This window comes from Mandrillus leucophaeus, unplaced genomic scaffold, assembly GCF_000951045.1.
Source record: "Mandrillus leucophaeus isolate KB7577 unplaced genomic scaffold, Mleu.le_1.0 Scaffold51, whole genome shotgun sequence".
NCBI classification, from domain to species: domain Eukaryota; kingdom Metazoa; phylum Chordata; class Mammalia; order Primates; family Cercopithecidae; genus Mandrillus; species Mandrillus leucophaeus.
In genome coordinates this window covers 6,305,487-6,331,356 of record NW_012105475.1, presented here as the reverse complement: position 1 = coordinate 6,331,356, position 25,870 = coordinate 6,305,487, and the positions used below count along the sequence as shown (strand labels likewise).

Here is a 25,870-nt window from a genome sequence, read left to right as displayed (position 1 = left end):
CAAAATTTTATAACAACATAAATAGTAGCCAGAGAGAGGTGGAGTGGCCATCCTAATCTCAGAAAAAATAGACTCTAGGCCGGGCGCGGTGGCTCACGCCTGTAATCCCAGGACTTTGGGAGCCCGAGGTGGGCGGATCACGAGGTCTGGCGATCGAAACCATCCTGGCTCACACGGTGAAACCCCGTCTCTACTGGGTGACAGAACAAGATGCCATCTCAAAATAAATAAACAAATAAATAAAAATAAAATAAAATAAATGAAAATTAAACACAACATACAACAACTTAGGGGATGCCACTAAAGTAATTAGAAGGAAATTTATAGCTGTAAATGCCTATATTAAAAAAAAGAATGATCCCAAATCAATCACCTTAAAAGTGATCCCAAATCAATCACCTTAAGAAACTAGAAAAAGAAGTACACACTAAACCCAAAGAAAGAAAAAGAAAGGAATAAAAACAACAGCAGAAAGGAATAAAGGAACAGAGAAACAATCGTGGAAATGAACAAAACCAAAAGTTTGTTTTTCGAGTGAATCAACAAAATTGACAAATCTTTAGCCAGATTGACCAATGAAAAAAGAGAGAAGATATAAATTACTAAAATTAGGAATAAAAGAGGGGGCATCACTGGCAACCTTAAAGAAAAAAAAAGCATTATAAACAAATGCTATGAACAATTGTATGCCATTGTTATAGACTGAATTGTCTCCCCGCCATTCATATGTCAAGGCCCCAGTTCCTAAAACCTTACACTGTGACTGTATTTGGACACAGCACCTTTAAAGGGGGTAATTATGATGAAATGAGGTCATGGGTAAGGGCCTAGTCTGAAATGACTGGCGTCCTTAGAAGAAGAAGAGACATCAGGAATGTGCCCATACACAGAGGAAGGCCACGTGAGGACGCAGCAAGAAGACGGTCATCTGCAAGTCAAGGAGAGAGGCCTCAGCAGAATCCAATCCTGCCAGCACCTCAGTCTTCGACTTCCAGTGTCCAGGACTGTGCGAAAATAAATTGCTATTGTTTAAACCACTCATTGTGTAGAATTTTGTTAAGGCAGTCCCCGCAAACTAATATAGCCATCAAATTAGATAAATCTAATTAGGTAATTAGATTTGAAATAGACAAATTCTTAGGACAGAAATGATCAAAATTGACTCAAGGAGAGAGAAAAAATCTGAATAGACCTATAACAAGCAAAGAGACTAAATTAGTTAAAAAAAAAAAAACAAAAATAAATCCCACAACTATCCACAAAGAAAAGCCTAGTTCAGAAGTCTTCCTTAGTGAATCCTACCAATATTTAAAGAATACCTTGCTTTCTCAAATTCTTTCAAAAAGTAGAAGGAGGAGCATTTCCCAACTCAACTTCTTAAGGCCAATATTACCCAGACAAACACATCAAACGGCTGGGTGCCATGGTTTGCACCTATAATCCCAGTTACACAGGAGGCTGAAGTGGGAGGACTGCTTGAGCTAGGAAGTTTGAGGCTACAGAGAGCTATGATCGCACCACTGCACTCCAGCCTGGGTGACAGAACAAGACCCCGTCTCAAAAAGAAAAAGAAGAAAGAAAGGAAGAAAGGAAAAGAAGAAAGGAAGAAAAGAAGAGAGGAGAGAAGAGGAAGGAGAGAAGAGGGAGGGAGGGAGGGAGGGAGGGAGGAAGGAAGGAAGGAAGGAAGGAAGGAAGGAAGGAAGGAAGCAAGCAAGCTAGGCGTGGTGGCTCATGCCTGTAATCCCAGCACTTTGGGAGGCCAAGGCTGGTGGATCACCTGAGGTCAGGAGTGAGACCAGCCTGGCCAACATGGTGAAACCCCATCTCTACTAAAAATACAAAAATTAGCTAGCCGTGGTGGCAGGCACCTGTAATCTCAGCAACTTGGGAGGTTGAGGCAGGAGAACTGCTGGAACCTGGAAGGTGGAGGCTGCAGTGAACTGAGATCATGCCATTGCACTCCAGCCTGGGCCAACAACAGCAAGACTCCGTCTCAAAAAAAAAAAAAAGGTTATATGCTATGACTAAGTGAGATTTACAGCTGAAATTCAAGGTTGGCTTAACATGCGAAAATCTATCCATGTTATTCCATACACCATATTAATAGAATAAAGGACAAAAACCACAAGATCATGTCAAGAGACACAGGTAAAGCATTTGAAAAAATCCAACATTCTTTCACGATAAAAACACTCAACAAACTAGAAACAGAAGGGATCTTCCTAAACTTGATAAAAAGCATCTACAAAATACACACTACTTTCAGTTTCAACACAAGAGGACAAAAAACAAAACAAAACAAAACAAAAGGACAATAACCCAAAATAAAAACAACAAAAAACCCACTGCTACCATCAGACTGAGTGGTAAAGATCAAACTATGATCTGGACCAAGATAAGGATGTCCACTCTTGCCACTTCTATTTAACATGTACAAGAAATTCTACCTAGGGTACTTAGGAAGGAAAATAAAATCTATCCAGGTTTGAAGGAAGAAGTAAAAACACATCTATTTGCAGATGACATGATCCCGTATATAGGAAATCCTAAGGAAGCCACTACAAAACTACTAGAGGTAATAAATGAGTTCACTAAGGCTTCAGGACAGAAGATCAGTATTCAAAAATCAGTTGTATTCCTACGTAACTACAATAACCCCAAAATATACTTAAGGAAAAACTTCCATTTTACAATAGCATCAGAAATAATAACTACTTAGGAAGAAACAAAACAAAAGAAGTGTAAAACTTATACTATGAAAACTACAAACCACTGTTGGGTTTTTCGTTTTTTGTTTTTGAGGCAGGGTCTCACTCTACTGCCCAAGCTGGAGGGCAGTGGCATGATCACGGCTCACAACAACCTCAAGTTCCTGGGATCATGTGATCCTCCCACCTTAGCCTCTCAAGTAGCTGGGATGACAAGCACATGTCAGCATGCCTGGATAATTTTTTGTATTTCTTGTAGGGATGGGGTTTTGCCACATTGCCCAGGCTGCTCTTGAACTCCTGAGCTCAAGAGATCAGCCTGCCTTGGCCTCCCAAAGTGCAAGGATTACAGGTATGAGTCACCATATCTGGCCACAAAACACTGTTGAAAGAAACTAAAGACCTAAACAAATGGAAAGACACCCATGTTCATAGATCAGAAGGGTTAATATTAAGATGGCAATACTACTCAAACTATTGTAAAGATTCAGAGTAAGCCCCACCAAAATTCCAGCTAAGGGCTTCTTCACAGAAATTGACAAGCTAATCCTAAAATTCAAATAAAAATGCAAGGGACCCATAATAGCCAAAATGATCTTGAAAAAGAAAACCAAAGCTGGAGGACTTACACATCCCCATTTCAGAACTTCATACAAAGCCACCATAATTGTGCGGTGTGGTGTTGGCATAAGGACAGACATACAGATCAAGGAAATAACACTGAGAGCCCAGAGATAAACTCTTACATTTTATGGGCAAATGAAATTTGACAAGAGTGCCAAGAAAATTTAAGGGGTGAAAAAATGTGGTCATCTTAACAAATCGTTTTGTGACAACTGGATATCCACAGGCAAAAGAACGAAGTTGAACCTCTTCCTTATATCACATACAAGAATTAACCTAAGGCCGCGCGCGGTGGCTCACGCCTGTAATCCCAGCACTTTGGGAGGCTGAGGCGGGCAGATCACGAGGTCAGGAGTTCAAGACCAGCCTGGTCAACATGGTGAAACCTGATCTGTACTAAAAATACAAAAAAATTAGCCCGACGTGGTGGCAGGCGCCTGTAGTCTCAGCTACTTAGGAGGCTGAGGCAGAAGAATTGCTTGAAGCTGGGAGGTGGAGGTTGCAGTGAGCCAAGATTGAGCCACTGCACTCCAACCTGGGCAACAGAGCTAGACTTCGCCTCAAAAAAAAAAAAAAAAAAAAAAAAGAATTAATGAGTTATACATCTAAATGTAATAGCTAATAGATAATAGCTATAACACTCTTAGAAGAAAACACAGGAGTAATTTTCATGACCATGGATTAGGCAATGGTTTCTTAGCTGTAACACCAAAAACACAAACAACAACAGAAAATATAGACGAATTAGTCTTCACCAAGATAAATAAACTTAATGTTTCAAAGGACACCATCAAGATAGTAAAAGACAACCCACAGAATGGGAGAAAATCTTTGAAAATCACGTATGTGATATAGGACTTATATTCCAAACATATTTTAAAAACTCTTATAAATCAATAATAAAGAGTCAACCAAACTGAAAAATTAAAAATTGATTTGTATAGATACTTCTTCAAGGAAAATATACAAATGGCCAATAAACACATGAAAAGATGCTCAACATCATTAGCCATTGGAGAAATGCCAATCAAAACCATAATGAGCTACGACATCATACCCACAAGAGTGACTATCATAAAAAAAGTCATGAACAAGTGTTGGTTAAGGATATGGAGAAATTTGAATCCTCACACATTGCTGGTGGAAATGTAAAATGGTGCTGCCACTTTGGGAAACAGTTCTCAAATGATTATACGTAGAGTTATCATATGACCCAGCAATTCCACTCCCAAGTTTGAAATGTGACAGTAGGGAAAACACACATCCAGCCAAAAACCTGCACACAAATGTTCATAGCAGGATTGTTCATAATAGCTCCAAAATGGAAATAACCCAAATATCCATCAACTGATGAATGGCGTTTATCCATAGATTGTATATTGTATGGATAAACATAGGTTTATGCTTCAAAGGACACTATCAAGAAAGTGAAAGACGACCCACAGAATGGAAGAAAAATCTTTGAAAATCATGTATCTGATAAAGACCTTGTATCCCAAATATATATATTTAAAAAACCTCTTATAAATCAATAATAGACAACCCGACTGAAAAACTGAAAATTGATATGTATCAACTTACCTATTGAAAAATTGGAAATTGATTTGTATCATATGTTTATCCATACAGTAGGATATTATTCAGCAGTAAAAAGGAATGAAGTACTGATACATACTACGATATGGATGAACCTTGAAAACATTATGCCAAATGAAAGAAGCTAGTCACAAAAGGTCATGTGTAACAATTATATGAGATGCCTCGAATAGACAAATACATAGAAATAGAAAACAGATTTGTGGTTGCCAGGGGCTGAGGAGAGGGATGAAACAGGGAATGACTGTTAATGGATATAGGTATTTTTCCTTGGAGTGATGAAAATGTTCTGAAATTTACTGTGGTGATGATTGCATAATTATGTGAATATAATACTTAAAAACACTGAATTGTATACTTTTTGTTTTTTATTGAATTACATACTTTTAATGGATGAATTGCACGATATATGAATTTATCTTAATAAAGCTGTCACTTTATTTTATTTTGAGATAGAGTCTCACTCCGTCACCCAGGCTGGAGTGCAGTGGCGCAGTCTTGGTTCACTGTAACCTCTGCCTCCTGGGTTCAAGTGATTCTCGTGCCTCAGCCTCCCAAAAAGCTGGGATTACAGTCATGCATCATCCATGTCCAGCTAATTTTTGTATTTTTAATAGAGACGCGGTTTCGCCATGTTGGTCAGGCTGGTCTCGAACTCCTGGCCTCAAGTGATTTGCCTGCCTCAGCTTCCCAAAGTGCTGGGATTACAGGCATGAGCCACTGCACCGGGCCAAAGTTGTTACTTTAAAAATACTATATACAAACAAAATTATAAACCAGGGAAAATATTTGTGACTAATATCACAAATAATTACACTACGCATTACTGCCAACAGAGGCCAGTAAGATAAAAAGATTGTAGTAAGCAGACTCTTCGTTGTCCTACATCACATCCCTTTGATCTACCTTTGAGTTCAGTAGGGGCTCTAGTGCACAGTTCTGCATGAGCTCAGACTCCTGGGGACAGCATCCTACCTGAAGCTCACATCTAGCTTCTTTTAGCTACTTGTCTCAGGGCCTTCTCCAAGGCCACAAAGCTCTCTCAGCCCTGTGTATAGTCCAGAAGTGCAAGAAAGTATAATGCTTGTAGGGCAATCCTAAATTAATAAGGGATGTGAGAATAAATGTCCCAGCTTCCCGAGCCTCCCAATCTTTTTTCTTTGAGATGGAGTCTCACTCTGTTACCCAGGCTGGAGTGCAGCGGTGTGATCACGGCTCACTGCAGCCTCAACCTCCTTGGCTCAAGCAATGTTTCAGAACAGTTTTGATTATTTGGGAGTAGCCCCAAATATCCAAAATGTGATCCCCTGTCACCTTGCTCAGACACGAATGTGAACCACAGGGCTGTGAGGCTACTGTGTAGAAGCTGGTGCTTAGTAAGTAGCTGATTGCTCAGCATCTACATCTCACCAAGGCTTCATCCTCTCTACTAATGATTTCATATCCACTTAAAGAAGGAACTTGTAAGCACTAGAGGATTCACAAACTTGGGAAGTTCCTTTAGCAAGTCACAGCTCTGCTCTCTACATTGTGGTAGTTTGTAACTTCTTGTTTCTCCCACTAGGTCATACGGCTCCTTGAGGGCATTCCCAGCTCCTGGGACAATGACTGTTACATTGTGGCTAAAGAAATGAAATGGAAAAAAATACCAAAATAATCTCCTTATCCTCTTTATACAATAGTTCAACTACTTTCTGTTAGCCCAAAATCCCCGGGGGGAAAAAATCTTCCAAAACATAGGGAGCCAATTCTGTAGCCAGTAGAGAGTTTGAATCTTCATTGTGCCACTCACTAGCTCTATTTCACCAAGTATTAACCCTCCCTACAGTCTGTTTCGTGATCTGCAAAATGGCACTACAACCTCAGAGTGGCAATGAACAGGTTTAGCACAGAACCTAGAACACAGTAGATATTCAGTAAATGCTTTGCTAAATCTTGTTAAAGGTTTTCCAGATGACCAAGAGCTTAAGTCTTTATGAGCTTTCTTTTTGCCCTTGATGCCTGTACAAAATGTAGACTATAATTTACTTCTTTCCTGGGTTAACTACAATGGACCTCTTTTCACATTCACATGCAATTAATGTCCTTCTAATGTAGACATCATATTTCTATTATTGCACTCTGAGCCTGCATTAGTTACATCAATCATGTTTTACTTTTGATTCAACTGAATTAGCATTTAATTAAAATATAACATATTTCCCCTCCAAAACTCATGTTAAATCAGGTATCTTCCTAATCCATCCTTATACTGTTGATTTTTAAAATAGCTTTGTTGAGGGATAACTGACAATAAACTGCACATACTTAAAGTACACAATTTGATAAGTTTGACATACATGTATACATATGAAATCATCACAATAAAAATAATGAACACATTTATCATCCCCACGTTTCCTTGTACCTCTTTGTAATTCCTCCTTCCTATGCTTCCCTTGCTCCCATCCCCAAGCAATCACTGATCTGTTTTCTGCCACTACAGATTACTTTGCATTTTCTAGAATTTCTATACATAGAATTGTACAGTATCACTTTTTTTGTTGTTTCTTATTGGTCTGGCTTTTTGCACTCACCAGATTTATTTTGAGATTCATCCACATTGTCATGGGTATCAATAGTTCATTACTGTCTGGATATATCAATTTATTTATCAATTCACCTGTTATAGACATTTGGGTTGTTTCCAGTTTGGGGCCATTACAAAGAAAGCTGCTATCAACAATTGTGTACAACTGTTTGTATGGATTTTATTTTTTTTCCCCTTTGGTAAATACCTAGGAATAAAATGGCTAGACCATATGGCTGGTGTATATTTAACTTTTTAAGCAACTGTTAAACTGTTCCAAAGGTGACTTTACAATTTTATGTTCTCAGCACTGCATGAGAGTTCTACCACCTCTACATCCTCACCATTGCTTGATGTGGTCAGTCTTTTTATTTTAGCCACACTAATAGGTGTATACTGGTATCTCATTGTTATTTAAATTTGCATTTCCCTAATAATAATGACAGTGAGTATCTTTTAATGGTGCTTAATTGCCATCCATATAACTTTTCTCATTTTAAAAATTGGCTTATTTTCTTATTTTTCCAATTTTTATAAGTTTTTATTTTAGAAACAATCCCTTTATATGCTTTGCAAAGGTTTTTCTCCTATCCAGCGGCTTTTCTTTTTTTTTCTTTTTATGAGACGGAGTCTCGCACTGTCACCTGGGCTAGAGTACAATGGCACGATCTCAGCTCACTACCAGCTCCACCTCCCGGGTTCACACCATTCTCCTGCCTCAGCCTCCTGAGTAGCTGGGACTGTAGGTGCCTGCCACCATGGCTGGCTAATTTTTTCTATTTTTATTAGAGATGGGGTTTCACTATGTTGGCAAGGCTGGTCTCGAACTCCTGAACTCATGATCTGCCTGCCTCGGCCTCCCAAAGTGCTGGCATTACAGGCATGAGCAACTGCACCTGGCTGTGGCTTGTCTTTTCATTCCCTTAACAGTGTCTTTGAAGGAGGAGAAGTTCTTAATGAAGTCTAATTTATCAATCTGTTCTTTTACAGATTACACTTTTGGTGTTATATCCAAAAAACCATTACCTAACCCAGGTCACAGTTATTTTCCCATGTTTTCTTCTATAAGTTGCATAGTTTTTGGTTTAACATTTACATCTATGACCTATTTAATTTTTGTATGTGGTGTGAGACATAGATCAAAGTTCATGTTTTTGCATATGGATATTCAACTCTTCCAGTACCATTTGCTGAAAAGGCTATCCTTTCTTCACTGCATTGTCTTTGTGCCTTTGTTAAAAAGTCAGTTGTGGCTGGGCACAGTTGCTCATGCCTGCAATCCCAGCACATTGGGAAGCCAAGGCAGGTGGATCACTTGAGGTCAGGAGTTCAAGACCAGCCTGGTCAACATGGTGAAATCCCATTTCTTCAAAAAATACAAAAATTAGCTGCATGTGGTGGCATGTGCCTGTAGTCCCATCTACTTGGGTAGCTGAGGCAGGAGAATCCCTTGAAGGGAGGTAGAGGTTGCAGCGAGCAGACTGCACCACAGCACTCCAGCCTGGGCGACAGACTGAGACTCTGTCTCAGAAAAATAAAATAAAAAGTCAGTTGTCTATGTATGTGTGGGTTTAGTTCTTTAATTATTATTATGATTATACTTTAAGTTCTAGGGTACATGTGCACAACGTGCAGGTTTGTTACATATGTATACACGTGCCATATTGGTGTGCTGCACCCATTAACTCGTCATTTACATTAGGTATATCTCTTAATGCTATCCCTCCCCACTCCCCCCATCCCACGACAGGCCCTGCTATGATGTTCCCCATCCTGTGTCCAAGTGTTCTCATTGTTCAATTCCCACCTATGAGTGATAACACGTGGTGTTTGGTTTTCTGTCCTTAAGATAGTTTGCTCAAAGTGATGGTTTCCAGCTTCATCCATGTCCCTTCAAAGGACATGAACTTATCCTTTTTTATGGCTGCATAGAATTCCATGGTGGTGTATATGTGCCACATTTTCTTAATCCAGTCTATCATTGATGGACATTTGGGTTGGTTCCAAGTCTTTGCTATTGGGAATAGTGCCACAATGAATATATGTGTGCATGTGTCTTTACAGCAGAATGATTTATAATCCTTTGGGTATATACCCAGTAATGGGATGACTGGGTCAAATGGTATTTCTAGTTCTAGATCCTTGAGGAATCGCCACACTGTCTTCCACAATGGTTGAAGTAGTTTACAACCCCACCAACAGTGTAAAAGTGTTCCTATTTCTCCACATCCTCTCCAACACCTGTTTCCTGACTTTTTAATGATTGTCATTCTAACTGGTGTGAGATGGTATCTCATTGCGGTTTTGATTTGCATTTCTCTGATGGCCAGTGATGATGAGCATTTTTTCATGTGTCTGTTGGCTGCATAAATGTCTTCTTTTGAGAAGTGTCTGTTCATATCCTTCACCCACTTTTTGATGGGGTTGTTTGATTTTTTCTTGTAAATTTGTTTAAGTTCTTTGTAGATTCTGGATATTAGCCCTTTGTCAGATGGGTAGATTGCAAAAATTTTCTCCCATTCTGCAGGTTGCCTGTTCACTCTGATGGTAGTTTCTTTTGCTGTGCAGAAGCTCTTTAGTTTAATTAGATCCCATTTGTCAATTTTGGCTTTTGCTGCCATTGCTTTTGGTGTTTTAAACATGAAGTCCTTGCCTATGTCCTGAATGGTATTGCCTAGGTTTTCTTCTAGGGTTTTTATGGTTTCAGGTCTAACATTTAAGTCTTTAATCCATCTTGAATTAATTTTTGTATAAGGTGTAATGAAGGGATCCAGTTTCAGCTTTCTACATATGGCTAGCCAGTTTTCCCAGCTTCCATATTTCCCCTCCTGGTCTTTAGACTATTGTCATACAATTTACTTTTATATTTATTATAAAACCAAAATATATTATTATACTGGTATAACAATCGCCTTTTAAATAGATTTAAATTTAAAAATTATGTACATTTATCTATGCAGTTACTATTTTCAGTGGTTTTCAATGCCTTGTAAAGATTCAGATTTTCATCTGCTATGATGTCTATCTATCTGAATGACTTCCTTTAGCATTTCTTGTAGTGTGAATCTGCTGGTTGTGAACTATTCCATATTTTGTATGTCTGAAAGTGTCTTTATTTCACCTTCATTTTTGAAAGATTTTTTTTTTTTTTTGAGATGGAGTCTCACTCTTTCACCTAGGCTGGAGTGCAGTGGCGCGATCTTGGATCACTGCAACTTCTGTCTCCTGGGTTAAAGTGATTCTCGTGCCTCAGCTTCCCAAATAGCTGTGTCTACAGGCTCATACCACCATGCCTGGTAAATTTTTTTGCAGTTTTAGTAGAAATGGGGTTTCACCATGTTGGCCAGGCTGGTCTCAAACTCCTGACCTCAAGTGATCTACCCACCGCAGCCTCCCAAAGTGCTAGGATTACAGGCGTGAGCCACTGCACCCGGCCGAAAGGTATTTTTATTGGGTATAGAATTCTAGGTTAACTTTAAAAATGCTGCTCTACTGTCTTCTCATTTATATTGTTTCCCATGAGAAATCTGATGTCAGGCTTATTTTCATTCCCCTGTACGTTACATGCCTTTTCTCTCTGGTTGCTTTTAAGATTTTTCTTTTTATCATTGCTTTTGAGCAATGATATGATTTGTTTATATTTTTATTATTTATTTATTTTGAAATGGAGTCTTGCTGTGTCTCCCAGGCTGGAGCACAGTGGCACAATCTTGGCTCACTGCAACCTCTGCCTCCCAGTGATTCTCCTGCCTCAGCCTCCCAAGTAGCTGGGATTACAGATTCCCGGCACCATGCCTGGCTAATTCTTGTATTTTTTGTAAAGACAGGGTTTCACCATGTTGTCCAGGCTGGTCTCGAACTCCTGACCTCAAGTGAGCTGCCCATCTCGGCCTCCCAAAGTGCTGGGATTACAGGCATGAGCCACTGTGCCCGGCCTTGAGCAATTTATAGTGATATGCTTTGGTGTAGTTTTCTGTCTCTTATACTTGGGGTTCACTGAATATCTTGGATCTGTGGGTTTATAATCTTCATCAAGTTTGGGAACTTTTTGGTGATTATTTCTCCAAATATATATTTTGTCTCCCACACCTTCAGACCCTCCAATTACTAGTATATTAGGCTGTTTCTAGTTGTCCCACAGCTCACTGATGTTTGTTTCATTTTCTTCTATTTGTTTCTGAGTTTTGCTGCAGATAGTTTCCATTACTGTGCTTTCAACATTCTTTTCTTTTTCAATGACTCATCTGTTGTTAATCCCACCCAGTGTACTTTTCTTCTCAAGCACTGAAGTTTAATTTGGGTCTTTTTTGTATCTGCCATGTCTACTTAACTTTCTGAAGATATGAAATATAGTTATAATAATTGTTTTGATGTCTTTCTCTGCTGACTCTAATGTGTCAGTTCTGCATTGGTTTTCATTGATTAATCTCCTTGGTATTGGTTGTATTTTCCTGCCTCTTTGCACCCTGGTAATCTTTCATTGGATGTCAGGCATTGTTAATTTTATCCTGTTGGGTGCTGAGTATTTTTATATTCCTATAAATATACTTGAGCTTTGTTTTGGGATACAGTTAAATTATTTGGAAACAATTTGATCTTTTGGGGTTTTGCTTTCATGATATTTTAGGCAGGACTGGAGCAGTGCTCAGTCTAGGGCTATGTATTATCTGTTACTGAGACAAGGCCTTCGTAAGTACTCTATCTCACAGCTGATGTATTATGTGGTTTTCCTGTTTGGCTGGTGGCTGGTGGGAATAGCCGCTTTTCTTGGCCCTGTGTGAATGCTGGGCAGTTTCCTCTAATCCTTTTGGATGGTTCTTTCTTTCTCTTTCTCTCTTTCTTTTCTTTTCCTTCTCCTTCCTTCCCATTCTCCCTCCCCTCGCTCTCTTCCTTTCCTTCCTTCCCTCCCTCCTTCCCTTCCTTCCTTTGGGACAGAGTTTCATTCTGTTGCCCAGGCTGGAATACAGTGGTTCAATCATAGCTCACCGCAGCCACAAGCATCCCTACTGCTTCAGACCCCAGAGCAGCCAGTGCTACAGGCACATGCCACCATGCCTAATTTCCTTATTTTTTGTAGAGGCATGGTCTCACCAGGTTGCCCAGGCTGGCCTCAAACTCCTAAGCTCAAGCAATCCTCTCACCTCAGCCTCCTAAAGTGCTGGGATTACAGATGTGAGCCACCACTCTTGGCTTGAATGGTACTTTTTAAAAATCAGCTTTGAGTAGTTTCTTCACATGCAGGTACCAATACTATGTTGAACATTTGAGGGACCCTCTGCACATCTTTGGGTTTCCCTCTTCTTTGTGCAGCTCTCTTCCCTCTGGTACTTGGTCCTGTCAATTCTAGCTGCTCTGGTCTCCCCTCTCAGTTCCTTCTATTTGACTTAAGGAGTCTGCTGGGTTCTCCCACTTTCATCTCCCTATATCATGGTCTAGAAATTGTGAAGACAGCAAGCGCAATCATAAGACTCACATTGTTTCCCATCTCTCAGGGATCACTATTCTTTGTTGCCTGATATACGGTGTATTTAAATTTTTTAATGTATTTTTGTCTGTATTTTATTGTTGTAGTTGTTGTAGTTGGAGGGTAAATCCAGCCTCTTTTCTCCATTTGGGCCAGGAGCAAATGTTGAGCTGATCTGCTACTGATTCTATGACCATGGTGTTCTCCCTTTGTTTTCCTGTTCCTACTACCCCGATTCTGCTCTTGAAATCTGACACACGTGAGCATTTTACGGAACACTAGGTAGAGCTCAAAACCATCTTTGTATCCTCATCTCCTAGTACCCAGTAACTGCCCAATATAATTGTTCAGTAGTGAGCAGAGAGTTCAAATTCTAGTTATGTTGTCATCTACCTGTATCTTGAACTTGCCTACATTAGGTATTGGCCTTTATTTCTACACATGCAAAGAGCTGACGAGAGATCAGTAAAAAGCAGACATTTTCTACTAACCTATACATTTGGATTAATCTTGAGAATTTTTATGTTTATGAATATTATAACATAAAAGAAAATTCAGAAATAGAAACCACCATGCTAAAATCTTATTTCTCCCACAAACCAGTTTTTTTTAGTACATATCCTTCTATGTTTTATCGACATTATCTTTTTACATGATATGATAAAAAATTATTTCAATTTTACTTTTATTGCTTAACAGAATTATTTCCTATGTGGCTGCACGGTTCATAATGATCCTTTTTAGCATCTTTATCATGTGCTTATGTCCCGATTTGCCCAATTGTTTCTACACTAAGGTTGCTTTTCCTTTTTAATTAATATAAAGGGAACTGCAGTGAATATCTTGACTCTTCATTTCAGTTATTTTCTTGGTTAAGCCCTCTAAAGTGGGATTATCATAGCAAAAGGTGTAAATATTTTTCATGTTCTTGTTACATATTGCCAAGCTGCTTTCTTAAAAGGTCCCACCACTGTTCAACTTTACCAGCCTGGCTGAGAGTTTCAGTTTTACCAGCACTGTATTTTATCACTGAAATAAAATATTTCGGCTAGTATAATAAGTGAAAATGACTTCACTGTTATTACCTATGACTTTCTTCATTTCCACAAAGTGGGATATTCTTCCTCATGCTTACTAAAGGGTTGCATTTTCTCTTAGCAGGAATAGAAGTCTCACAAGCACATGCATAACCCTTAGCCTCCTCTCCTGTCTCAGAGGGGAGTGATCATTGTTTTCCTTCCTCTCCCATCCATGAACTCATCGAATATTTATTGAGCCTCTTCAGCATGCCAGGTACTATGTTAGGCTCTGGGAATGCAGTAGGGGAATAATCCCTACCCTCAAGGAGTTTACCGTGTAAAGGAAAAGCCTGTGTGCTCTCAGTATCTGGCTAGAAGCAGGCAAATTTGCCAAAGCGTTCCCACCATATTTGGGAAAAAAAGAGACTGTTTTATAAAAGCATTAATTGAGAATTCATAAGAAACGAAATTTGGAAAATCATGCTGGAGGAACTTTTGATGCACCTAGAGAGGAAAGGGGGAAGGTAAGTGCCCAAAGGAGGACACAAAGCGGAAGAAGACAGACACGGCCACATCTTAGGGACAGTTGAATGATACACTCCCATACAATCTGCTTCTTAAACAGCCATCACCAGGGACAGAGGAGGAGTTGGGGGGAAATGGAAACAAAGTGATAGGTTGTGTGAGCAGGGAAGGCCTAGGTTAGGGGGTGGCAGATCACAAAATATTCTGGACACACAGAGGGCAGTATGAGAGCTCTAAACTCTTGGAAGGAAAAGGAAAGGAAGCCATGGTGGAGGACGGGGAAGGAAAAGTGTTGGACACTTACGGAGTTCCATTTAGGGTTGTTCCTGCCCACTTGCCTCTTAGACAGTAAGGTCAGCTATGAGAGATTACTATGACAGCAACAATCCCACTGTGCAGTCACCACAGTGGGGAACAGAAAAACTCAAAAGACCCAAACATTATTATTACACCATAGCATCCCTGCCTATGATACTACTTGCTATCAAAGTATGAGGACTACATACATTAGTACATGTATGTAGTTTGGTGGCGGGTGGGGCGGGGGTGGTAAATCCACCCTTTTGTTCTCATTGAGATGTATCATAATACAGAAGAGTGCATAAAACATTTATTTATAGCTTAAGGAATAACCACAAGGTAAATATCTATCAAACCACCATCCAAGTCAAAGAAAAAACACAAAACAAAATACTGTCAGCTGCTGGTAGCCTCCTGTGTGCTCTTCCCCATCCCAGCTCCCTCCTTCTGCCCAGAGGTGATCACTGTGTTTTGCATGCATTTCTCAAATAATTTAGTTTCGCCTTTCTTTAATGTAATAGAAATGAAATAATATTGGACGGAGTCTTTTGTGAATGACTTTTTTGTTCAATATCATCTTTGTAAGATTCCTCTGTAGTGCTAGGGGTAGGCATCTGTTTATTTTCATTGTCATATGCTATTTCATTATATATATATATATAGAAATATATATATATATATTTGTTGTTGTTTTGAGGCAAGGTGTCACTCTGTTGCCCAGGCTGGAGTGCAGTGGTGAGATCACAGCTCACTGTGGCCTTGACCTCCTGCCTCAGGTCCCCAACTAACTGGGACAACAGGCGTGTGTCAACACGCATTGCTAATTTTTATTTTTATTTTTTTGTATTTTTGTAGAGACAAGATTTCACTATGTTCAAGACAAGGCTAGTCTTGAACTCCTGAGCTCAAGCAATCCAGCAGCCTCAGCCTCCCAAAGTGCCAGGACTACAGGCATGAGCCACCTCACCTGGCCCTAAATACGAGTGTCTCACAATTTACTTACCCATTCTATTTTTAATGGACACTTTAGTTGTTTCCTGTTTAAGGTGGCTGTGAAGAACACTGCCATGAACAATCTTGTACATACCTCTTGGTGCACATATACAAAATCTTCCTTAGAATGGAGTAGCTGGATCAGAGAATATGCACATTTTCTACTTTACTATGTATTGCAACTTACTTACAGAGATTTGGTATCAATTAACACTCCTACCAGCAGTGTATATTAGTTCTTATTGCTTGATATCTTTGCCAACATCTGGCCAGGCATGGTAGCTCACACCTGTAATTCCAGCACTTTGGGAGGCCGAGGTGGGCGGATCACGAGGTCAGGAGATCGAGACTATCCTGGCTAACACGGTGAAACCCCACAAACTAGCTGGGTGAGGTGGCGGGCGCCTGTAGTCCCAGCTACTCGGGAGGCTGAGGCAGGAGAATGGCGTGAACCCGGGAGGCAGAGCTTGCAGAGATTGTGCCACTGCACTCCGGCCTGGGCGACAGAGCAAGACTCCATCTCAAAAAAAAAAAAAAAAAAAAAGAAATCCTTGCCAACATCAACTATTTGTCACACTTAAATTCACTGCCAATTTAGGATCTGAATATAGTATCTCGTATTTTTAATCTAATTTTCCTGATTACCAAAGTGGTTAATCATCTTCTCATGTATTTATTGCCCACTTGGATATTCTCTTTTGTGAAGCGCCTGTTGAAGTTCTGCTCACTGTTTCTACTGACATATTTTTCTTATTAATTCATAAATATTCTTTTTTTATTTATTTTTTAAGGTAGAGCCTAGCTCTGTTGCCCAGGCTGGAGTGCAGTGGCAAGATCATAGCTCACTGCAGCCTCAACCTCCTGGGTTCAAGTGATCCTCCCGCCTCAGCCTCCCAAAGAGTGAAGATTACAGGCATGAGCCATATGCCTGGCCCATAAGTATTCTTTATATGTTCTGGATACTAGTTCTTTGTTAGTTTTATGTATTACACATATCATCTCCCAATTTATGGCTTGTTTTTTTACTCTATGGTGACTCCTAATAGTTAGAAGTTATAATTTTAATGTAGTAAAATATCAGTCTTTTCCTTTATGATCAACACTTTCTGTTTTTTTTTTTTTTTTTTTTCTGTTGCTCAGGCTGGAGTGCAGGGACACAATCTTGGCTCACTGCAACCTCTGCCTCCCGGGCTCAAGCAATTCTCCTGCCTCAGCCTTTCCAGTAGCTGGGACTATAGATGCTTGCCACCACACCTGGCTAATTTTTATATTTTTTGTAGAGACAGGATTTTGCCACGGTGCCCAGGCTGGTCTTGAACTTTGGGGCTCAAGCGACCTGCCCACCTCGGCCTCCCCAAGTGCTGGCATTACAGGCAGGAGCCGCCGAGCCGGACTTTATATGTAATGATAATATATTCACCTTATATCGACAGTTATAAAATATAATTTTACACGTTTTTCTACAGAGGAAGAGCCCACATAGGCAAAGATACCTAGGGCCAAAGAAAATCATAAAGTGGCCCTGCTTCATAGAATCTTCCTAAAAGCCATACTATGAGTGACAGGGGCAGAGCTTAGGAGGCTCACCCCTATGCTTCCCTACAAGCTAGGGGATAAAACATGTGTTCTTTTAATGGTGGATGAGCATATTATCTTCATTTAGAAAACAGTACATACCAGTACTCTTAATAAAGAAAGACTAAATTAATAATCCCCAAATGCTAATATCTAATTTAAATAAAAACAGAATTCAAATAACATTTATTTCCAGGCATTTGTCTGGTACCAGGTGATACAGAGATAAACAAAAAGAACATAAAGCTTCTAGCGTATAAGAGAACATAGAAGGTTCGCAACTCATTATAACAGGGAACAGTGTCACACGAGCAGAAGTGTGGTAGCAAGGCTAAGTCATTCCTCACAAAGTTGCAAAACAGGTGTTGTTAATTTCAGTTTTTGCAAATAAGAAAAGGCAACTGAAGCACAGAAAAATTGATTGGCTTATCCCAATTGTCAGCCAGTATATGTCAGGTACAGTATCTTAATAGCAGGACTCTGACTCCCAGCCCTGCGCTGTTTACCATCTGCTCTGAAAAAGTGCTCACCCCAGTGTAGATATTCAATAAATTAGATTGTATTAAACTGAAAGAGAAACAGTGCCACCCCGAAGGATTATGAATTTTCTCAGAGCAGCTTTTTAATCTATTTTTATAGCTTAATTGAGGTATACTTTACGTATAAAATTTGCCCATTTCAAGTATACAATTCAATGATTTTTAGTAACCTTACAAAGTTGTGTAACCATCACCATAAATCAGCGTTAGAACATTTTCATCCCCTTAATAAGAATGCTCATACCCTATTTTCTGTTCATCTCCATTCCCACTCCCTGCTCCAGGCAAGCACTAATCTTCTTTCCTTCCTCTATAAATTTGCCTTGTCTGCACATTTCACATACATAGAACCATACAATAAGTGGTCTCTTTCAGCTGGTTCCTTTCACTTAATATCATATTTTTGAGATTCATCCATGATGCAGCTTGTCTCGACAGTTTGTTTCTCGTTATTGCTGAATGGTATTCCATTATATGGATACATTACATTTTTGTCTAGCCATTCACAAGTTAATCAACATTTAGTTGGTGCTAGTTTTTTATTATAACGAATAATGATGTTATGAACATTTGCATGCAAGTTTTTATGAGAACATATACTTTAATTTCTCTTGGGTAGATATCTGGGAGTGGAACTGCTGGGCTGCATGGTAGTTTTATGTTCAACTTTTTGAGAAACTGCCAAACTGTATTCCAAAATGGCTGCCACATTTTACCAATGCATTCCTATCAGTGGTGTATAATCGTTCCCACTTCTCCACACGCACAGACACTTGTTACTGTCTTTTTTCTGATAGCCATTCTAGAGGATGTGAAGTAGTATCTCATTACTATTTTTTTTTTTTTGAGATGCAGTTTCTCTCTTTTTGCCCAGGCTGGAGTGCAATGGTACAATCTCGGCTCACTGCAACCTCCACTTCCTGGGTTCCAGTGATTCTCCTGCCTCAGCCTCCTGAGTAGCTGGAATTACAGGCACACGCCACCACAATTGGCTAATTTTGTATTTTTACTAGAGATGGGGTTTCACCATGCTGGCCAGGCTGGTCTCAAACTCCTGACCTCAGGTGATCTGCCTGCCTCGGCCTCCCAAAGTGCTGGGATTACAGGCATGAGTCATTGCACCTGGCCCTCATTATGGTTTTGATTTGCATTTCCCTGACTAATGATATTGAGTATCTTTTCATGTGCTTATTAGCCGTTTGTATATATTATTTGAAGAAATGTCTATTCCAAATCCTTTGCCCATATTTCAGTTGCATTGTCATCTTATTATTAAGCTGTGTAAGAGCGTTTGTAAATTCTGGGTGTTAATACTTTATTAGATTTGTGTTTTGCTAATATTTTTACCACTCTGTTGTTTGTCTTTTCATTTCTTAATGATGTCTTTTTATGGACAGATAATAACTGGACATATTAATGGGTACAGATAATATTTTGATACATGCATACAATATGTAATGATCAAATCAGGGTAAATAGGATATCCATCACCTCAAACATTTATCTTTTTTTGTGTGTACTAGGAACATTCAAATCTTCTCTTCATGCTATTTAAAAATATATATTATTGGTTACTACTATAGTCATGCTGCTCTGCTATCAAACACTAGAACTTATTTTTTCTATCTAACTTTATGTTTGTACACATTAGCCAACCTCTCTTCATCCCCATCTCCTCACCCTGTGCAGCCTCTGGTAACCATCATTCTACTCTCTGTCTTCATGAAGTCAACTGTTTTTAGCTCCCACGTGTGAGAACACGTGTTATGTGTTTTTCTGTGCCTGGCTTATTTATCATAATGACCTCCGGTCCCATCCATGTTCCTTCAAATGACAGGATTTCATTCTTTTTTTTACAACTAAATAGAATTCCATTGTGTATATATACCATATTTTCTTTATCCTTAAAATTTTGAAGTGTAAAAGTTTTGAATTTTGATGAGGTGCATTTTATCAATTTTTCCAAAAACAAATCCTTATATTTAGAGTCAATTGACTTTTGAAGTGTAAAAGATTTCAATTTTGATGAGGCCCATTTTATCATTTTTTCCAGAAACAAATCCTTATATTTAGAGTCATCTGACAAATGCAATTCACTGAGGAGAAAACGGTCTGCTCAACAAATGGTGCTGGTACAACTGGATATCCACACATGAAAAGATGAATTTAAACTCTCATTTCACACTACACAAAAATTAACTCAAAATGACTCACAGACTTAACTGCAAGAATTAAAACAATAAAGCCTTTATAAAAAAACTTGGAAATTTTCAAGATCCTGAGTTAGACAAATGCATTTTTCATCTATTCCTGAACTTTTATACCAATTAAACATCATATATGTGTATGTCACGTTTATAATGCAGGTAGATAAAAATATAGCCCCCTTCAGTAAAAATGATAAAATATTTCACTGAGTTTGGTGGCCAAAATTTGAATTAGCAATTACATGAAAATGTTAAGAGAAGGCCAGGTGTGGTGGTTCATGCCTGTAATCCCAGCACTTTGGGAGGCCAAGGCGGGCAGATCACGAGGTCAGGAGTTGAGAACAGCCTGGCCAATATGGTGAAACCCTGTCTCTACTAAAAATACAAAAATTAGCCGGGCGTGGTAGCACGCAACTGTAATCCCAGCTACTCAGGAGGCTAAGGCAGGAGAATCGCTTGAACCCGGGAGGTGGAGATTGCAATGAGCCGAGATAGTGCCATTGCACTCCAGCCTGGGCATCACAGTGAGACTCCATATCAAAAAAAAGGAAGAAAATGTTAAGAGAAAATATGCAAGCAATAAGTCATAACCCAGCCAGAATAGAATATATATAGCTTAGCAGGTAGAACTCAAGACAAAGGCATGCAAATAGTGCATTAAACTCTTCTTCAAATACTATACAATGTGTGTACCCATACTTGAGGCTAAAAACTGTTGATTACAGATAGTCACTGACTGCAAATTAAGATTAGGGAGAAAACAATCTCCTATAGAAAGGTGAACCTCAATCAATCAGTTAAGGAGGTGCTGCACATGCTAATATTTGTGATGGTATCATAATGCCAACATGAAATTTCTACAGTCGATTATGTTCAAGTGTCAGAAGAAAGAAATTATTGAAGAGTCTATAAACATAATTCATTAATACAAAATTTTAGATACAAAGCATCACTTATAAAGGCACTTTCTTTTATTAAATTTTCTAAGTTGCATGTGAAATTGTTAATAACTAATTTTCATGGTCAAATTACCACTTACATCCTCACAGGGACACAAAAGAATGTGAGCATTAAAACTTGGCCACTGTGTTCACGGTGAGTCAGTCAGTGCCTTCCCCTTGCTCTTGGCCTGTGTTTCATGATGGCAACTGGGGAAGCGTTTGCTAAAGCCTGAATCTTGATTTCCTCTTTCAAAGCAAAATTTGTTTACAAAGTATATTTTCTGGTATAATTAAAATTGTATTACTTCTTATTAACATTTTAATATCTTGTTACTATTTTCAGGTACAACTGCTTATTTACATACCTATCTCTCCCTCTTAGGAAAGGTTACATGTTTTATTGTTCTTTTTCTTTTGTTTTTTTTCAGACAGGGTCTGGCTCTGTTGCCCAGGCCAGAGTGCTGTGGCAGTATCTCAACTCACTGCAAGAGCACCCGGCTAATTTTTGTATTTTTAGTAGAGACGTGGTTTCACTATGTTGCCCAGGCTGATATCGAACTCCTGAGCTGAAGGGATCCACACGCCTAGGCTTACCTACCAAAGTGCTGGGATTATAGGCATGAGCCACTGTGCCTGGCCCTGTTTTATTGTTCTTTAATCCCTTATATTAATTTTTTTTCTTTTGAGACAGAGTCTCATCCAGGCTGGAATGCAGTGGCACAATCTCAGCTCACTGCAACTTCCACCTCGTGGTTGTGTACAAGCAATTCTCGTGCCTCAGCCTCCCAAGTAGCTAGAATTACAGGCGCATGCCACCATGCCTGGCTAATTTTTGTATATTTGATAGAGACGGGGTTTCGCCATGTTGGCCAGATTGGTCTCGAATTCCTGACCTCAAGTGATCCACCCAACGTGGCCTCTCAAAGTGCTGGGATTACAGGCGTGAACCACCATGCCCAGCCATGAATGTTTTTTAAGTCATTGCAGACATCAGTCGAGTACTGAAACCCTGCCTTATAGCATCTGATAAGGTTCTTAAAACAAAATAAACACTTGATACGTTTTTGTTGTAATGAAGTAAATCTTAGCTTTTAATACTGTGGTTTTAAAAATGATATTTCACAGCATAACGTATACTATGGGATCAATCAAATTACAAAAATGGTATTCTAAGAGAGACATACAGGTGTGTCATTAATGTAATGAAGGCTATTCTTTCAATGGCCAGAGCCAAATGCTAACTTGTTTCTTTCTTGAATACGTAGTGACACTATGTTCTCTCATTTATTCTAAACAGAAGTGGTCTATTCTCTCAGATCAGAGCCTCTATCTAAATCTCCCGCGCAATTTAAAAGCCAAACTTTTTACAACCCAGGAAGAGGTGGGCTTAGCTTAGTACAGGCACATAGCAAGAAATGTCCCAAAGAAAGTTAGCCTTATTATCATTGCTGCTGCTGCTAATATATTCCAATAATCACTTCTATCTTGAAAATAAGTAGAAACAATTGACCAGCTCATCACAATTTCACATTAATTTGAAAGAGGTATGCTATGTAGCAAATGGAGACCACCTTCTTCTCAATTTGTGGTTAACACTGGCAAAGTACATATGCTATGAAGTTTGTGTATCAGACGAGTAAAATGTACTCCACAAAAAACAAGTGAACTGAAAAAAAATTCACAAAGTCTTTTAAAATACTTTCCTTCTTGCCTAAGATATAACCAAGGCTGGTTCTGAGTAATTTTCTCAAATGCTATCTGCAGTGATCTCTTCAGGTAAAGCCCTCCAGCCCTTTGGCCACCTGGAACCATGAGGTTCCACCTGGAATTTTATCTTGGCCTCAGGGCCTGGGCCGGTGCTCTATGCTGGAGGAATTTTTAGAAGCCTCAGACTAGTAGCTTATCTGCTCAGTACGATCAGTCATTCTGCTGATCCTGTCCTGATATTGTGACCTAGTTTCAGGCACTAAGATTTTATCTAGTTACTCATAACCAGTGCCTCTTTTGTACCACTAGAAACTAGATCCTGGGTTCATCCGTTGTGATCCACAATCCTAGCTTGGGACCTTGTTTTGTATCCCAGTTGGTGCACTACTCCCTATGATGTTCTGTGGGCTTAGCTAGAGCCCTACCCTGGAACTCCAGTCTTCATGACTGTGTCTCCAGTACTTGCCACTGGATGGCTATGATGCAGACTTCCCTCATGTCTGGATTTCCACTTATTGCCTACTGTCAGTCTCCCCCTAGAATAACGTCCTAGGCTTCAGCTAAATTTCCTACCACTGTCAGGACTGTGAGGACTTGGGTTCTGGTCATTCACGGATTAACCCATCTCAAGGCTGAGTTCTAATTCTAATAGTAACTCAAGTAATACCTTTATTTTGAAATCTCTCTATTCAAACCAGCCAGCAGTAAATATATACTTTAAAAAGCCTCATTAAATATACATGTGATGCTTGAAATGCCAAAAGAAAAATACCCCATACCTGTCTGAGTGAATCCTGATTTGTATCCATTAGTTGTCCCATTTTCTGGGGTCACAGTTGATGACACTGAAGAGCTTGGTTTAATAGAGTGGCAAGAAGCAGAGGATTGTCGGCTTCTACATTCTGGAAAAGAGTAAAAATTACACTGTATGAAGTGACCAATGTTCTGTTAAAACAGGTGATGGGGACACAATCCATAAAATCTCTAAATTAAATTGCTGCTCCTTAAGTGGCAGCCACTTCTCTAATTAGAGATCCCCTTCCCCATCCTGACTCCAACAGAATGTTTAAACTAGTGAATACAACGCTTTTGTTTGGAAGACAAAGAAATGGTTGCAAAGAAATTGGACCTTTGTTCCCTAAATACTAGTTCCCAGAGGAAATATACTCATAACCAATATAGTCATGCTAGTTTTATGGGTAAGACAGAGGCTAAAACATTAATAATTTATGAAAACCTAATAGGCCTTTCAATACCAGTTAACACCCTACCTGGGATTGGTTTAAGTGTAGAACAGTAACCTATGGTCTGTCTAGGCTGCCTATAACCTTCTCTTCTCAACCTTAATTTAGGTCCAAAAACAGAAGCAAAGAAAAATGTATAGGCAGTAGAGAAAAATTTTAAATGCTCAAATTAATATTATTCTCAGTTCTTATTAAAGGAGACAGCCAATATTCAAAGTGGTTACTGATCATGCTATGCCAAGCTTCATTTTATGTAAGCCAGTATTAATGGGCCTCTGGGATGATATTTTATTAGTGCTTTGTACTGATTCAGGTAGATAGTAAATACTATCACAGCCTGTGGGACTGTTAACTTCCAACCAAATTTTACCCTATTAGTCTCAAAAAGTAGCATGTGAAAAAGGAATATAAATAATTTTATACGACAAAGGTAATTACAGAGGGTCCTTTAGAGTGTGTCCAAGTTTATCAGATACATACAATGACTGGAAGCAGTTTTCTATAACCTTCTATGCTATTACCTTCTATGAGGAGTACTGTATTCTGGCCTAAGAGCATATCTCCAATATGTAATATATGCACATATGTATATTGATATTATATGCATGTATATATAAATTATACAAATAAATATAATTTCAGCTCCAAAATAGCAACTATTATAAACGTGAGGCTTCTCTCACAAATGTTATTCTTTATTAGAAAAATGAGGCCAGGCATGGTGGCTCATGCATGTAACGCTACCACTTTGAGAGGCCAAAGTGGGTGGATCACTTGAACTCAAGAGTTCGAGACCAGTCTGGGCAACATGGTGAAACCCTGTCCCTACAAAAAATACAAAAATTAGCCAGGTACGGTGGTGTGCGTCTGTAGTCCCAGCTCCTTGGGAGGCTGAGGCAGGAAGATCACTTGAGCCTGGGGTGGGAGAGGTTGCAGTGAGCCACCGCAGTCCAGCCTGGGCAACAGAGTGAGATCGTGTAAGAAGGAAAGAAAGGAAAGAGAGGAGAGGGGAGGGGAGGAGAGGGGAGGGGAGGGGAGAGGAGAGGCAGAGAAAGGGGGAAAGGGGGAAAGGGGGAAGGGAAAGAAAACAAAGGAAAGGAAAAGGAAAAAGGAAAGGGAAAGGAAGGAAAGGAAAGGAAAGGAAGAAAGGAAGAAAAAGGGAAAGGGGAAGGAATGAAGGAAGGAAGGAAGAGAAAAAGAAAAGAAGGAAAAGGAAGGAAGGAAGGAAGGAAGGAAAGACGAATTGCCACTGAGTACTAACTAAGAAGTTAAAAATATTTTATGCAACCAAAACAAGGCTAAAGAAGGAAATTAAAAGGGAGGGAGGTGATACCTATCCTACTTTTACCCTTTTATTAGGATTCATGACATTCAAAATGATTTTTCTGAGAAAAATCATTTAATAGGACAAAGACTTATTCACCAGCTTATGATTCAGTGGTCACAAGCTTTAAGTTCTGATGATACCTATCTTGGAATATGTACCCATTTCCTAAAGAACTATATAATGCTACTTCAAAGGTAACTAAGAGAAATTAAGGTGAAGGACTCAGAAACAAACCTGCAGTTGTAATTTGGAATATTATGCTGTTTTTCATAGTCAGGAAAAAATATTGTATAGACAACAAATAGAAACGTTAAAAATAGTTATTATAGGCCGGGCACGGTGGCTCACACCTGTAATCCCAGCACTTGGGGATGCCAAGGCGGGCAGATCACGAGGTCAGGAGTTTGAGACCAGCCTGACCAATATGATGAAACCCCTTCTCTACTAAAAATACAAAAATTAGCCGGGTGTGGTGTCACACGCCTGCAATTCCAGCTACTCAGGAGGCTGAAGCAGGAGAATCGCTTGAACC

The 25,870-nt window shown here is 39.3% G+C and overlaps 1 protein-coding gene across 1 annotated transcript in view; it reads right to left on the bottom strand.

Moving 5' to 3' along the window:
- The window catches only part of GREB1L (growth regulation by estrogen in breast cancer-like), a 177,248-nt gene that overhangs the window by 101,467 nt on the left and 49,911 nt on the right, over positions 1–25,870 (bottom strand). Inside the window, exon 7 of the mRNA XM_011996346.1 lies at positions 23,547–23,669. Within this exon, the coding sequence (XP_011851736.1) occupies positions 23,547–23,669 (123 nt within the window). The remainder of the gene's footprint in view (positions 1–23,546; positions 23,670–25,870) is intronic.